Below are 17,419 nucleotides of genomic sequence, written 5' to 3'. Positions count from 1 at the left end.
AACAAGAATTGGGCTAAAGAAGGAACAATTCACTCGAGAAGAAACAAAGAACAGGCCCCTTGCCACTCCACCCTATCTCTTTGTTATGTTTTAATTATTGTAATATACCTGTTTACAAAATAGGATTAAGAACTACTCTAGAGCACCAAGCACATAAGATTATCTTTTATTAGAGATCTTATATTACATATTCCCAAAAAGATATAAAATCTTCCAAGAGAAAATATCAAAACCTGTTGATTCTGATCAGAATGAAAGCAAACATATTCTTCCAGACAAAGGAACATGAAAATATTTCGGCACACGTACAACAAAAACATGGGAAGGTAATTACAATGTTTCACAACACATTTTACAACATTTTATTTTAATCAGTCTTTGTAGAAAACAAGGATGTTGAGTTCTAGAACACTGCAGTTATAACCCCAAATTAAAATTTCATAAAAGAGACAGAGAAAGTAATGAACTACTTGGTCAACTGAACATCTGTGATAATGAATGTAATAAAACCTAACCAAATAAATATGCCACCAAGATCACAACTGAAGTGTATGGTTTTCAATGTGTGCTGTAGACACTAAATTACTTAATCAGTTCGTGACCACAACCCAAAGCAAAAGTATCCTCTCTTCATTTCCCTGGTGATTTATTCTAAAAATAACTTTAAAAAGCAGAAATTTGCTGCTTAAAGAGAATTTCTGCTTTATCTATGAACAGCTGGCAGCAACACACACTGAATAAAACCCCAACTGACATGGGACATATCATCTCAAATGACCAGAAGTGGCAAAACCACTGTTATTGCATCAAGATTTTTTATTTCATCTGATCAGAATTTCCAGAATGATTAAGCACACCCACTTATCCACAGATACAACGAACTCCCATAGGAAGTTTCCACATGTAAGATGCAATGAGAATACTGATCTTATTCCTGGGATTTGCCTCTGGCAATCCTAACATCTGTAGATGTCCACAAAAAGGAATTGTTTTCTTCTTTTAGTTGTTTATTCTCAAAAAACGAGGAAGGAAACTTACAGTACATGTTTATTGCATGAAATTACCCCCTTGTAATATCTTTATCAATACTGGTATTGTTTTCTTAATTATTACAGGCAAAGGAGTTTATGAATTTAACATAATAATTTTAGGAGCTGCATCTTGAGTAAAAATCCAGATGATAATCAGACTACATGGTGAAAGAGAAATTAGGTTTTAATTTCCCTATAAAGACATTGGAATGACAAGAGGTAAAAAGAAATTTAAAGTCAGATAATACTATATTAAGTTAACTCAGAGATTTTCAAAACTGTACATACTCAAATAATCCTTTCTCTGCTGCAACTAAATATTATAAATGTTGCTAATGGTGCTGTTGTTTATGTTGAGGAAAGAATGATCCCAAATATATTTTATTTAAAGTACTGTAATGGCACATGGACTTTGAACTTCACTTTGAGGTTAGCACATAAAAATGCTTGAAACTGACTGAATGAACATATTCTTTAGTAAGATAAATCATGAGGAGCTACATATAAGTGGGTTTCAAAACAGGGTCTATTTTAAAGCATTTTCTCTGCAATATGGTTAACTACTGTGAAATGGAAACAGTATCTAGATTGTGCATGTTACAAAATACTTGCTTCAAGTTGCAGTTTCCTTGGCAGCAGCATATTTTAATTAACAATATTTTTCTTCCTTGTTTTGTTTTCTGACATCTCAGTACATTCAAATAGTCAAAATGTTTATAGAAACATCACCACAAATTTAATGAAATAGATCAGAAGGTGGCCAGCATTGTCGGGCAAAAATTACACAATTTATGTGTCATAGAAAGAACCCACCCTCCACCCTAATCCCCCAATGTCCCCTCTTCCCCAAACAGTAATACGGACACCAAAAGATATAACAAGACTTATAAAAAAATAAGGCACATTTATTTTGATATGGTAATTTTAAAATAGAAACCCCATCTCAGAACACCTGTATTCAAATGAGCTGTGTAAAAAGACACCTTGTGGTACCTAAAATAGGTTTATGGTACCTATGGAATTGCTTCTTCTATTTTAGTGACAATGGAATAAATTGCACCTATCCCATATTGTCAAGTAATGAAAATATGCCTCTTTTTCTACTGTTGAATGATTCAAAATCAGTTATTTCTGGAAATACTTACAAAGGGTGGGAAGAGAAGGGTCAAGAGGTTCATTAGAAAAAAGGTGTGAAAATCAACTTGCCATAAGGATTGACGGATTGCACGTTTCCACTCATTCCCACACACAATTTTTCTAGCTTGTATGAATGACTGCAATCATTTTGGCCATTAGCTATTACCCACCAGTTTTTTATTCCATTTCGGTCAAATGGGTATTTTTACAAAACTAACAAAGGGCCAGGTACACAAATACTTATAAGAATCTCTTCACAACCCCCAACACGGACATATTTAATTAACATTTAACCTGAGATACAATCTGTTGAGAGGCTGTCTTTAAACATTTCTTCACTTGTTGCATCAACTCACGCTGATGGTGGTGGTTCATGGGAGGAACTTAAAGAAACCTGGTTAATAGCATGGCTTTTTTTTTTTCTTGCTGTACTAATTAAAAAAAAAAAAATCATAGAATTCATGTCTCACAGTAGCCAGAAGCTAAAATAATGTGCTTCTTTATTGCACGTCAAACCAAGAAATGTATAAAAGCCAATGCTTCCCAATCCAAATGTGAAAGTCAGGTTCACCTCAACCGGATTCGGAATGTGCTGATTTCCATGGGACTCAAGTTGATCTCACTTATATTTTGGACGTCTGGAGGTGAATGCATCAAGGATAACGATGAAGGGATGAGGCTTTCAACAGTAAACTCTTTAAAAAATTTCTGTACCATCATCTAAAAAGTAAATGATAAAAAATTCACATATTTAGATCAACTTTGAAGAAAGATTAGTAGCATGTCTATACACCCAGTGAAAAATAGCATGGGAATGGGTAAGGCTGGACATTAAGACTGTCCCTGGAGGAAAACATGGGGAACTGGTGATGGTCACGGGCTACTTGTTCTGCACTCCTTTCTGTAGTGCTTGAGAATTTCATCATGCACAGAGGCTGCTTTTCCAATTAAAAGAAAAAAAAAATCTATGGGCCAACAAGCTTTAAAAACATCCTTATTCTCTTTCAGCCAATACTTATCAATGGTAGTTTTCAACCATTTCTTCCTGTTCCAACACAGTCGAAGGAAAACACAGGCCCATTAACAAGGAAGTCTCATTATGTTAGTGAGTCTCAGCCTTGAGGGTGGAGAGATCATTTCCAAAATACTTCCCTCACTTCTGCCAGGTTATCCTAATATGTCTCTCTGGATCATATAAGTCTCTCAAGACTCAAACCTTAATGTTAGAATGCTCACAGCCAAATATACTCAGATCATCAACAATGAGGTAGACTGCGAACATGATGAAAAAATAACAGAAACATCAGTACTTTCTTGGCACCAACTCCTTGCAGGGTGAGGTAAAAGAAATGGAGAAGCCAATCTATCTGAGTAGATTTAGGGCCCCCAACAGATTTTCTTTCTTTTCAGACCCTACACACGCTGATTTGTAGGACTGGAACTGAATCACTTGAGTCTGGCATTTTGTGTATCCATGGGGTTTTGGAGGAGAGCTGGTTCAGCTGAGCTTCTTGGTGGGGCAGACCTGCTTGCGTTCTAGAATCAGCCGGGCTGCCTTCTCTAAGTCACAGAGTGCTCAGAGACAGAGAAAGGAGAGTAAAGTTCACTTCCTTCCAAGGAGAGGCTTGATGTAACTACCAGCAAGACCAACTTGAAGAGAAATCAAAAACAGGCACCCAGCAAACAGTGTTCAAACTGAAGATCTGTCGGGCCTGCAGTGTTGACTCACGCAAATCTGAATTAATCAGAAGACCCAGACCTACATTTCCTTCCCAAGGGAAAACAACTGATTGGAGCTAAGTACAGCTGCCTTTTGGGCTGTGATGGATTATCCCAATGATCACAGTCTTAATGCTTCCGGTCACTTCCTTTTTGCTATCCCCATCAGCTTCTGTTATTATGAAACGTGCTTTGGCCTCTGTAGGACTTGGGTTTACCATCACTGAACTAGATGGTATGTGAGCATGTGTGGTCAGGGGGAGGGGAAATGGGAGGAGTGAGGAGAAGATGTTTTGTAGGTTAGAAATAGAAGGCATAATAAATAACAAGAGCATTGCCTTCAAATGTGCGCAGGTTCCAGCTATGCACTTTGGTGTTGGCCAGGAGAGGAGACTGAAGGTTGAGAAAGTACTTTCTGAAGATAAGGAGATCTGAGCTAACTTTCAGGCTGAGGAAAATGAGTGAGTGAAGAGGCAATGAAACATTACCATATGGTCAGGACTGTTTGTGCAAAGTGAAGATTTCAAAGCACACTAACTCAATAAGCAAAAATAACCTTTCAACCTACCTTTCCCTGAGTAGTAGAACAAAGCAGCCCCGTGTCTCTGCTAGAGAACCGGCAATCAAACCCTTTCCTGTGAAGGATCAAGGCTGCTTCGTCAGAATACCCACTGCTTTCCTGCAAATAAGCAGAATGCCAACACATCACAGAAACATTAAAGCGAATAGTTACAGTACTGCACACACCACTGCCATGATCATCCTCAGACCACATTATGTAGCAATGAAGTTAGGAAAACTCATTTCCCCTCAGGTTCCATGTTCACTGTGTTCATCCACCCGCTACACCCTCCCCACCCCCAGAGGCAGGGAGATTAGGCTCTAAGGTTACTTGTTAAGTAACCTCATGCTTTAGTTTTCCCCATTGTCCCTGAGGACTTAGGTTTCCTTTTGTCTACATGTTATATACTATTTTACCCAAGTTTCTTCAAAAAGGCATTTCATTTTTATTTTATGTATCAGTTGAATGAAGTGTACCTGAATTTAGTGCTTACATGGTCACTGAATGACATAGCGTCTATCTTAAAACTGAAACATGACTTTTATTGAATAATAATTTTTGCTAACTGCATTAACATTCTTAATCTTCAAGGTATTTTTTCATTATTTTATTCAGGGACCTTTAAATTGAATTAGTTATGCTTTTTACTTGCTAGCCGAGCTTGATGTATCATTTAAATTCACATTTCAGAAACTATTGTTCCTAGGCAGGCAAAAGGAAAAATACTAAACATAAGAAGTCAGCTACGGGGATCCATATATACTTTCCTGCGGTAAAATTTCTGACATCCATTTAAATAACAATGTTATGAATGGTTCAGGTTTTTGAATATTTTAAATTACAATTACCTTAATAAATTTTATGTTTCCTAAAGTGGGAAAATGTTTATGATAATAAGCAAAATGAATTAAAAATCCTTGGAAAAATTAAGAAACATACAGTTTATTCGAAGTAGAGTCATGTGCTGTTCAGCGCTGACATGGCGATAAAAGTGATCCCTTTCTCTCTTCTCCAGCCACAGATATAAATGTGCCCAAGCTTTTGATCATCCTCTCTAGGGGATAAGATTTTTTAATGTGCTATAGAGACATCTTTTCTGAGTAGCTGCCAGCATTTCCACCACTGATTTGATTTTAATGTGCCTGAATGGTTTAAAGCTGTCCTCACCTCAAATTCTTGGCTGGAATAAACTGTGTTATGGTGTTTCACACTGGTATTTTGCAGTGATACTGCTAAGATTTTGTTTGAAGGGAGAGAAAAAAGTCCATCACAGGACCACATGATACACACAGCAAGTTTAAACCGTATGATAAAGGTTTCTAATGAAATTTCAATAAATTTCATATACTCTCTCTCCATATGCACAAAAATAGCACATAAGAAAATCCTTTATTTATTATATACATTAGATCTCCAGGATGATAACAAAGATAACTCTATCATGTGCCAATTGTGAAACCTTGGAATAGTCAAGTATCAGTTTCCTTGTCTGTAAAATGGAGCTAATGTTTGTCTACTCACTCATGGAGTCACTGTGTGGATTGACATATTGTAAATACTGTTTAGGCAGCACCCACAGCCTTGTCGGACAGACTGTGCTAGTGTAGAAGCTGTAGAGACAAGTGGTTCAGAGTCTGGGCTGGCAGTCGGACAGCCTGAGATCTGAATCCTTGCTCTGCAATCTACCAGCCGCTGATTTCAGCAAAACCAGGTTTTCCTTTCTCATAAAATGGAGATTAGGTGAAATGAAATGGCATAACAAGGAGTTGGTCCAGTGTCTGGCACATAGGAAGCCTTTGCTTAGTATGTTAGCTATTAGCTATTATTACTTCAATCAATGTAATCCTTCAAATAAATATTGGTGATTATTTTCATAATAGTTTCAAATTAAGCAATACTCTCATTTAACTGCTTATTCATACATTTCCTTTATTGACACTATAACTTTGCATCTAAAAAAATCAAGAAACCCTCAAATTATATGTTTACAGGTATACAGCAAAATCTTAGTCTTTATTCAGAATCACAGATTAGATGGCCTTTTAATTAGACTCTTTTAAAAACACTATCACTATTAACCTTAAGCACCTGGCCATTTTAACTCATTGAACCATCCTTAAAAAGCACCTGATAGCAGGCATTGCTAAAATTACTGTTAACATATTTGCTCTTGGAATAGTAAATTCCTAAGGCCTTTAGCAACTGAAGGGGACAAAAAACATGGGAAGGGCCACACCTTTGGAATCCTCTCTTAAATTCTACAAGAGATTTAAACCAACAATACAAAAGTAGAGACAAAAGTCATAAAAATTTCATTTCACTGATAGAAAAAGTCATACTTTCTCTAAAAAGTATAATTACATCTCTTTTGTAAAGACTAACTAAAATAGCAATCATCTTGTCCAAGTTTTAAGAAATCAAAATTCAGGGCTGGCCAGTTAGCTCATTTGGTTAGAATGGTGCTGATAACACCAAGGCACAAAGGTCAAGGGTTTGTATACCCCTACCCTATTGGCCAGCCACCAAAAAAAATAAATAAATAAAATAAAATATTCATGAAAGTATTAGCTTTCAAGCGAAAATACCTGAAGCAAAGCAACAACTTTTCAGTTTCAAAGTCTGTCTAGACATTTATTTCCAAGAAAACTGTTTTTCAAAGTAGGAAAACTGTGAATTTAACTTGAATATGCATGCAGGAAAACAGACACCTTCAAGCAGTTATACTGTATGCTCTAAGAGAGTAAACAAATTTTGAAAGAACTGTTTTTTGTACTCATTAACTCATTAGTAATGTCTGGACCCTAGAAAAGAAGGAAAGAGTGTGAGGAAAAAAATTTAGAATTTCTGAAATTGTGCCAAGCACTGTGTTACGTAACTTCTTTGTAAAACAGGTTAGGTCATATTTGAGGCTGGACCACAAGTAAGGAAGGCTGGGGTGTACATGTCACACAGGGAAAATCCATTGCAAAATTTATTTCAGGGGATAAAACCAATATCCAGCTCATAAGACCTATGAGGCTTTTCCAGTAACTCGGTGGAATGTGGGGGAAGGTGATTTGGTTTGCAGAATGAAGCTGTCAGATAAAGCTGGGCTGAGAGAAAGCTGGAGCAAGATTTGGTTCCACCATGAACCAGTTATGTGACTTTGAGTAAATCATTTAATCTTTGTAAATTCAGTGAACTAGGTTAGACTCATGAAGAGTCCCTCTTGAGGATCGAGTGTCAATTGCAGTGACAATAACAGTAATAGTTAACACTTGTTGAGCACTTCCTGTGTGCCAGACCCTGTGCAGAATGCTTGCCACTGATTAACTCATTTTCTCTCACAACAACTTTGAAATAGTTGAGGTGCTATACAAGTTTGTATTAACATATTTAAATGTACAGGAAAATCCCTATCACAAAGCATGCTCTCTTGTTCTCAAATAGCAATTACCACTAATGATCCTGCATTAGCCCTTCATGATCTTTCCCCTCCAAGTTGGTATATTCTTCTATGGGTGTCTCATTATTACTGAGTAGATAAAAGAGAAATAGTCAGTGAATTCCCCAACATTTTCAGCACTATCCTTCCACCATTTACTAGCTGTGGGACTGGAAAATTACCTACCATCATCTCTAGGTCAGTTAGTTTCCTTTTCTGTAAGATGGGATACAAATATTGCCTACCTTCCTATTGGTGTTTTGAGAGCTTTAAATAAGGTTCATGTAAAGCATTTAGCATAATGCCGGGCATACAGGTGATTTTAGGTACGTTGTTTTAAAAAAATCTGTGGAACGAAGTATATCAGGAATATAAATCAAAGTGACATCAAGATTTACTTTGGCAATAAGTCAGCCTTCTCTAATTTATAAAAAACAGTGCCAACGTTTTTACTTCATTATTAGTAACAAAATCACAACTGCTCATGACTGAATTATCACAATTGAGAACCTTTACCTGTCAAGCATTTATAGGGCTCACAATGTGCCAAATGCTATTTTAAGCACTTTACAAACATTAGTCCTCAGAACATGTTAAAGGTGGGCACTATTATCATCCCATGTTACTAATGAGGAAATTGGGACTTAGAGAGTTAAGTGACATGCTCTAAGTCACAGGGATAGCAGGTTGAGGAACCACATGCAAACTCAGGTGATCTGACTCTGGTAGCTTTATTCTCCTGCCTTTGCTCTTACTATGAATTGGTGCTCATGGACACCTAGCCAGGAGGGGAGGGATAAGGATTATTTTTAATGTAAAAATAACAAAATAGTATAAACTAAAGGAGATAACCCCTCTGATTTAAGGCTGGAAAAAAGAAGTATTTGATCAATAGTTCTAGCACAGCTGTAAAACTATGACTTACCAAAATATATATAAATTCAAAAGCAAGGTTTGGAAATTGTAATTTCTAGCCACCTACCACCTACCCACCCATCCACTCATCCATTTCAAAAAGGATGTTAAAGTCTTTCTGAAAATTATACATGCATGTCAGTCTCTCTCAAGGAAAGGAACAGGCAGATATTCCTCTGCTAAAGTGAATGAGAACTTAAGATGTGAGAGTTGTGCTATTTCTCTCTTACAGCAAAGGAAACTTGATCTGCTCAATAACAAGAGTGTTGCAAAACAGTAAACTTAACAAAATTGTAGTAAACATTATGTGACTACCTGTTGTTTTTCTGGGGAAGAAAAGGGTCATAACTTTGATCACATTCTCCAAGAGTAGTGTGACTGACCCCTTCCTCCCTACAGGACTTCTAAGGTGCACATAGATTAAGGCACGGCTAAATACCTGGCAAGAAAATTTCTCCAACCCTCTCAGATTCTTTGAAAATGCCTAACAATACTCATCTGTAGTACATTCTGGCAGATGGACAGGTTAAAAAACTGTACACTCTGTTACAAGTCCTGAGACAGGAAATAACCAATAGAAATTCATTTTCCAGGGCACTCATTAAAATGTCCAATAACAGCTATCCTCTTTTGATCAACAGGATAAGATGACAGAAAGAAATGAAAGGTGAATGGATGCTCTTAGAAATGTACGACAAAGGAAATTTCCCCCCCATAATTTTCACCTTTCCAGAAGCTAGGGAGATCAATAAAGCACCAATCAATTCTTATAAGAAAGCCAAAATAAGTAAAAACTGTGAACTGTCTTTTATAAGAAAAGAAAGGGTGGCAAAAACAAGTGGAGAGGGAAAATCTTACCTGATAAGTGGTGCTGATGTTGAAATAATTATTCTATTTGCAAGAAACAGTTAACCACAAATCAAAATAAGTGCCACAGCAAATAGAGTTAAATGTATTATATGTGTGTGTGCATATATATGTAAATTAAATAAAAATGTCTGAATGTAAAAGCAATATTGCTTTTCAAAACATCAAGGCAGAATGGTTTCCATGAAGCCTGGCTGAATGGTTTCATCAGGTTCCTTTTTGTCCCTCTACTCCAGGCTGAACTGTCCCATGAGATTCTCCCAGCATCCTCTCTGCCAAGACCCCCTTCTCCTTAAATAATTACTGTTTCCTGATAGCATGGCTTTCCCATGTAGGGTGCTCCTGCCCCCCATTTTCAAACCTTTATAGAAGCTTCTTTGTAGTATCTTAAGCCATGGACAGTGTAGGGAAAGGGAGTGATCAAGAGAAGAGAGTTGGAGGGCAGACCTACAGGACGAGGAAGCTAACAGTTAAATTGCCAGACAGCAGCTGGATTGGCCTAGGACACATCACATGCTCTCAGGTGGGCCCTTCAAGAGATGTTTGTTCCCTCTTCATCTGATTGCAATGATATGGCATACAATCATTTTCCAGAAACAGATAAAAAGTAGAAAAGCAAGCTGTGTCTATATAAAACATAAACTCTTCTACTAATATAGAACTATTTCTGAAAAACTGGACTTTTAGGAACAGATTTTAGTAACTCAACACTTAAATACTACCTCTGATGCCACACACAGCACTCAGATTCAGAAGACCTGGCCGTGGGTCTGATTCTGTCATTTACTGCTGAGTAGTTTTATTTTAATCATTTATTCTCTAAGCCTTACTTTCCCAATTTAGGACATGGAGATAACTCAGCAATTTCTGGAATCAGAAGGAGTGTTTTTTAAAAAAATTACTAATTCCTAGGCTCTCTATCCAGATGTACAGAATCAGAATCTCAGAGATGAGGAAATTTGTAAAAGTCTCTATTTTTAAAATCTCCCAGGTGCGATCTGGACACAGAGAATCTGAGGACTGGTGTTGGAACTGCTGAACCACCTCAGCTGGTTATCACAACTCCAGCCCACACCTCGCCTCTCTTACTCTGCAGGAATAGACATGTGCCCTCGCCATGCCAAGGTGGTTCTCAGGCACATTTCTCATGAAACCACTGTGGTGCTTAGGAAAATGCTTACCGAGACACAGGCCAATGCAGGCTGGCTTACACTGGAAGCTGGTCTCTGTGTTGACATTATTTTAAGGGGAAAAATGAGTTCCAATCTCCAAATGAACAACCTATTATTGTACGCTGGAAGCTGCCAGCACGAAAAAACAGGAACACAATCCAAAATGTTTAGGTCTAGTGCTTGGATTTATTCATTGAGTCATTTTTGTCTGTCTTTTAGTATAACCATGGAATGACACTGGACACCTTATAAGTAACGGCTTTCTTTGAATCAATACCCCCATCAGCTTTCTTCCATGATTATCTTTCTATTATCAGAGGTTAGGGGACAGAGAACAATTCTTTAAAGTAGTAGTTTGGGTTTTTTTTGGTTTTGTTTTATTTTTTTATTTTATTAATAAACAATGTAGTTGATTTTTGTGTCCCTTTACCAATTCCTCCTTCTCCCCCTCCCTCTCAATGAACCAATCAATCCCGTTGGATTATTACTGGGCTTTTAAACAACTATTAATAATATGTGCTAAGATAATGATAAACAATAAATAAGGCTAACATAGGAACCAGTACCAGTTGATACAATATTGTGAAACAGCCCCCAATATTTAGTTCAGATTATGTACTAGCATGGTAGTTATTGATAAGCATTAATGTTTGTTTTTACTCTTCCTGGTCAAATCTTTATGTTGTTAATTTGCTCTCTACACCCTCAGCTAAAACCCCAATTTGCACCCTAAGTGGCATATACTGTAAGCACATCAGGATAACTAGGTATGTTTACAAAGTGATTCTGTTTTCGAAGGGCTTTCACAACATTATTTCACATCTACTTCTCACAACAGACCTGATGCAGGCATATCTGATATTTGCCCCTCTTAATAAATGGTAGCTGAGTCACAGTCAGTGACCACAGGCAGTGAAGGCTGTCCACCTGTCCAAAGGCGGGAGGAGCAAGGGGAAGCCCCACTAAGTGGAGGCCAGATTGCAGAAGGCCTGAATGCTCAGGAGTCTGAACCAATTTGGTAGGCAATGGGGTTTTTAATCTAGGAAGTGATTAGATCTGTATTACAGGAGGATAGCCAACAGTAGGAAGAAAGTAAGGAAGTAAATTACCACTAAAAAGAGGTGACATGGAAAACAAGTGCCTTGGAATACAGGTTAAACCCCACACTCACTGACTCTAGTAAGCTTGAGCTGCTTCCACAAAACGCATTTCAAAAAATTACAGGGTAGAGACCATCTAGAAGTGAGGCTAAGGGACGGGGGCCTCTGTCCTCCCCAGATGCCTTCGCGTTCTTCAGGTTGCTAATGGCCTCTACCATCTATGCCTTGAGGTGGTGACCTGAGGCCCAGAGTCTTTGGTGCCCTCCACTCTATCCTTTTGTTCTCTTTTAGCTCATGACATTAATGACATATTACCTTAGGGAGGCTTTCCATCCCTAGTCTTCTCTTTCCATGAGCTACAAAAGACCATCTATGGCAGAATGCTAGAAAGAACATTCACACAATTCACTCATTCAGCAGATAGTTTTTGAGCCCCTACTATGTGCAGGCGCTCTCCCAGGCAGGGGGATATGGCAATGAATAAAAGAAAAGCCTAGCTCTCATGGAGCTTACATTCTGACCATATCTCCTGTCTCAGGCCCTTCATGCTCGCCCTTATCTCTGCCTGGAGCACTCCGCCACAAGAAATCTGTGTCAGTTTCATATTCCCTGACCTCCTTGAGATTTTTACTCCATTATCACCTTCCCTATGGCGCCCTTTCCAACCACCCTAATCAAACTCATATCTCTACTGTGAATCGCCCTTCCTTCCCTTTTTTTCCTCTACATCACACTTATCACCATCTAACATATTGTTTTTCTTTTTTTTTTTTTTTTGCCTTCTTTTCTCCTCTCACTAGAATTTAAACTCCAGAAGTGCAAGGGCTTTTTTCTGTTTTGTTCACAATTGTATCCCTAGTGAGTATGGCAGTAACTGGTGTGTAGTAGGTATGAAATAAATCCTGCGAGTTCACTCATGTGATAAAACAAGACTTTCAACACAGAGAGATATATACACAGGCCTCTAGCTTTCACTTGCATTCATTATTACATGCCATATATATTTTCCTGCATAGCCAGGCATAAGGTCCTCACCTTGAACATAAAGTTTGTAAATCCCTAAATGTCCAAATTATTGGCATTTATCTTTACTTAGTGTACTTTAGTTCTTTGTTCTTAAATTAAACATTTCTCTCCTCTTATGTTGTCTTTAAACATGAGAATCCCCTTCCTTTCATACTTAGGCCATTTATCATAGGATATTTTCCACAAAATCCATAACCACTTACTATTTCCAGCTAAATATATGTCAATTCACAATACTGAAACAGCTCCACAACACATTAGAATGATGTCAAATGTCTTATTCTTTTCAAATGCAATCTCTTTGATGTTAAATACAGGCATATATGTAAACTAAAAGAGTCTAGCTGAATTAAGTTTCATACCTAATAAAACTTTCCCATGCTCTCTCCCTCCAATATTTTCCTAAGCAGTTGGTTTCTCAGTATGAGGGTTTAAGTTGCAGTGATTTTCAAGAGAAAGATATGAAAACACAAAGCCTCTAATACTGAAATAATTAAGCACTATACTTTCTACTTCTCTGACTCCTGAGAAACACTGACTAACGAGGAGAAATGAATGGAGAAAGTCAGTAGACCTGACCTTAAGGCCTGGTTCTCCCACCTACTAATTATGACTTTAGGCCAATACTCCCTTCCTTATCTGTAAAAAGAAGATGATATGCCCTGACCTGTTCACCGCACAGAACTTTTCTGAGAAACCAAGAAATTAGTATCAGAAGCAAAATTATACTCTAAACTACAGAGCAAAAGTCAAATAAAAGGCATAATAATTTTGACTAAAGGTGAAGTCCTCTTCATCATTCCTTGAAGTATAGTAACAAAGCTTATAGTTAACTCTCCCCCTTCTCCTTACCCCTTAAAATAAGTAATTATAAACAGTAATTTTTTATAGACATATTTTTGGATATACCTTTGACTGTATTGTCCTCAGATTAACCAAATGAGTGTCACAAGGCAAAGATGACAGTAACGGAGAGAATTCATCCAGCATCTCAAGGGTGGGTGCAGTGAACTTTTCTGTCATTGGAAACACTGGATGATTCAGGAAAGAAGAAGTTACATGGCTAAGGAGGGAAGGATAACTGACCGGATACTTTTCTTCTTCCTATCAAGAAAAAATAATTGAATTACCTGGCAGAGTTTAAATATAAGGATATATGAATACTCTGATTTTATTATATTTTATAAATAACAATCTTACAAAATACATAGAAGACTATCAAGTTCAGTTATAAGAAATATGAAAAAATGAATAAGGTCCACCTAACTCACATGTCTAAAAATACCCTCTCTGTTGATTTAATACTGAAAATACTGAAAACATTTCCCATGGACACTTTAGGACAAGGCATCACTTTTTATGGAAACTCTCAACCTATCACATATCTTCACATCATTAAACATTATCTCTCTTCTCCCTCAGATTTCACCCATTATATTCTCGTGGTTTCATTTATATACTTAACAAGAGCATAAAGGCATGTAATGATCCAAGGCTACATTCCATAAATGTTACTATATGATAGGAGCTAAATGTTACCCAATAATAGGGACTTAAAGAATCAAAACTCTCAAAATAAATCCGATTTCTAAATATAAATAACACAGGGAGCATATCTAGATCATCAACTGTTTTCTTTAAATAAACCTAGTAAGTCATTGCCAATTGCTTCATTCTATTTTACTCCCAAAACAGAAACTGTTTTATATGTTATTGAATAGTTATCACACATTCATTCAGCACACTGGTTATTCAGTATAATTTAAAAATACTTTACTCTTTGCTATGGCATAAACTTACAGGCAACAGTCCTGTATGTTCAAACATTAAATAAGTCTACCAAGGTTGGAAATATAAATGTGCTAGATCACATACAAAATTAATTAAATGGATGACTAAGTAGACTCCTAACCAATAATGCCTAAGGAGTAAATACAGACACACTGAAGAACTAAGAAGAGAAAATAATTTATGTAGAAAGGTCCTTTGATCACCAGCTGTATTTAAAGCAAATTTAATTTATCTTATTCTTTTAGATGACTACTTCAATGATATATTCTGATTTTGTATCCTTTTTATAATACAGGGCTCAAATAAAAGGATTGGCTACTTATCTGTGTGACAAGATAGGATCGAGAGAAATACAGAGCTTAACATTCAGAATGTCAGATCAGTACTGGACAGAAGGATGCTAGCAAACAGTGATTAGCACGGTGCCAGCAACTGACAGTTGATGTCATGACAGTTGAGACAAGGAAGAGAGAGAAAAAAATTTAAAGGCAGCAGAGGGACACTGCAATATTAAGATACTCACACAAAAATATGATGTCTGAAAGAGCTGTAGAAAATGTATCCATTCCACATTATTTTTTAAAGGAAAGATTAAATAAAGCCTATAAAAGAATATTCTCCAACAATACCAAAATTTAATGCAGCTTGTAGAATAACATGAATAGAGAGGTAACATTTTCAACATGACACTTTAAATGTACTCCAAGATCAAAGCACTTCATAATCTAGGTCAGGATTGCTGACAAAATCACTTTTGAGTAACAAAAGATAAAAGATTCCAACAGAAAGGAAAACACCTGCCTTATCAGATTTGGGAGGCATTAAGTCCATTCCAGGTCAAGAAACATTCAGAAAAAGCTCTCTGGCTTTGTTGTATGCTCTTGGAGAAATGCTTGGACACTTCAGTGAGTAGGTAGGACACTTCTTAACTGACCACCTATACCTTAGAAGCAATAATGTGCATATTTACTAATCCCCCAAGCCAGATCAGTTCTCTTGACTCTTGGTAGTTCCCCAAATTAACCGTACAACCGAATGACTTGGGAAGCCTTTAAAAAACATAGATTCTTGGGTTCTAAACCAAATGTACAGAACCAGAATCTCCAGAGGCAGGGCCCTGGGAATGCAAAGCTTAAAAGCCTCTCCATGAGGTGAATCTCATGGAATCACACATCACTCTGTGAACCTGTGCTGGAAAATGACACCCAGATACCCCCTAACCTTCTAGAGGAAACAGAGCTCCCTTTGAAATCAAAAGTGCAAGCTTCACCCTTTAACTACTTTTGGAATAAAACAATGATTCAGACTCAAAAGACATTTTGATGAAAGTTTTGTAAAAGGAAATAATAGAGTGAATGTTAGGCACTTTGAGAATTACAAAACTGTGCAGTTTCTGGTCTTTAGAAAGATAGGAAAGAGAAGTTTATAGAAGAGTTGTGGTTCAGTACCATAAAGTATCGTGAGCAAATAACACTGCTGGAGGCTGCACAGGCCGGCAGGGCAAAGTCTCACCCAGGGCTCCACCATTCATGTACTTTCTTAATTTACAGAAATAAGGGGCTCAATAAGATATTTAACTGTTGAACTACTAATATTTTGATGAGCCTCCTAGAAAGGTAACCTTATAACTGTAAGTCTTATGAAAAACCCAAAGTTTATAAAACATGTTTGCTACAGGAAATTTCATGTTTAAGCTATAAATGAATCCCCCAGACTTGTAGTAACTAATATATTACTATAAACATTATCTGGTTTCAACACTGTTGGTTAGAAGGCTTCAGACTGTAAGTCTAGCTTTCTTTCTGCAACCTGCCTGACATTAAAGACAGTTTCCAGTATGTTCTGATAGAAACAAAGTCAAGGTCTTCCTCATTGGGTTCCAGCCCTTATTCCAAGAGTTGGAACTTCTTGCCAGGCTCCTTGGTGCCCTTTATTAAGCTCACTTGAATCATCCGACCCTTAAACATCAAAGGCTTCTACTTCGTCTATATCAAAACTTGTTAAATTATGTAAGATAGGAAAAGATTGCTTTTATAGTCACCTTTGGTTATTTAGTTTGATCTGACACACGGGAGAAACAATAAATGTTTGTTGGAGTAAATCCACTAATTTAACAAGTAAATGCAATATAAATAAATGAGAGAAGAATACTGTAGAGGAGAAGAGTGGGGTAAAAAGGCAAAGCAAGAGAAGGAGAGAAAATGAATGAAAATATACTGAATTACAACACTTAGCGATAGATATCACCTAGCCCAGAGCGGACACTGGTGGTTGGTACGCCAAATTTGCCTACAGACGTGTTTTGGTAAGTCTGCATGGTATTAAAATGTTGCTTGTTTTTCAGCCAACTCTAAAAAATAATTTCATAAAAAAAAAAACCAACCAAACAAACAAAAAAACCCCACCTAAAACAGATTTTTGGTTTTTTTACCCAAGAAACTGGAAGTTTGAGTCACAATGGGCTGATAATTCCCATGTGGAAACAATCAGCTAGAGCTGAGTCACAGTTCCTAATAGGATATGTGGTGTCCTCAACTTTACCATGGAAGACCTTATGGTCACCTAACTTAAGCATCTGCCCTAAACCTGGTCGACCTCCTTCATGCCATCACTGTCCTGAGCCCTCCAAGCATTTGAATTTTTAATCTGATATCTCTCAACTTCCTCTCTGTACA

General features: G+C 37.1%; 1 protein-coding gene across 2 annotated transcripts in view; it reads right to left on the bottom strand.

Moving 5' to 3' along the window:
- Positions 1-240: 240 nt before the first annotated feature.
- MAN2A1 (mannosidase alpha class 2A member 1) overlaps positions 241-17,419 on the bottom strand; it is a 164,475-nt gene continuing 147,296 nt past the window's right edge. For both annotated transcript variants that reach the window (XM_063085636.1, XM_063085638.1), the window contains 3 exons: positions 13,863-14,057; positions 4,456-4,566; positions 241-2,888 (listed from right to left, as the gene is read on the bottom strand). In XM_063085636.1, the coding sequence (XP_062941706.1) occupies positions 2,736-2,888; positions 4,456-4,566; positions 13,863-14,057 (459 nt within the window). In that variant the 3' untranslated portion in view covers positions 241-2,735. The remainder of the gene's footprint in view (positions 2,889-4,455; positions 4,567-13,862; positions 14,058-17,419) is intronic.

This window comes from Cynocephalus volans, chromosome 2 (assembly GCF_027409185.1).
Source record: "Cynocephalus volans isolate mCynVol1 chromosome 2, mCynVol1.pri, whole genome shotgun sequence".
Lineage (NCBI taxonomy): Eukaryota > Metazoa > Chordata > Mammalia > Dermoptera > Cynocephalidae > Cynocephalus > Cynocephalus volans.
This window is presented reverse-complemented; position numbering and strand designations above follow the sequence as displayed.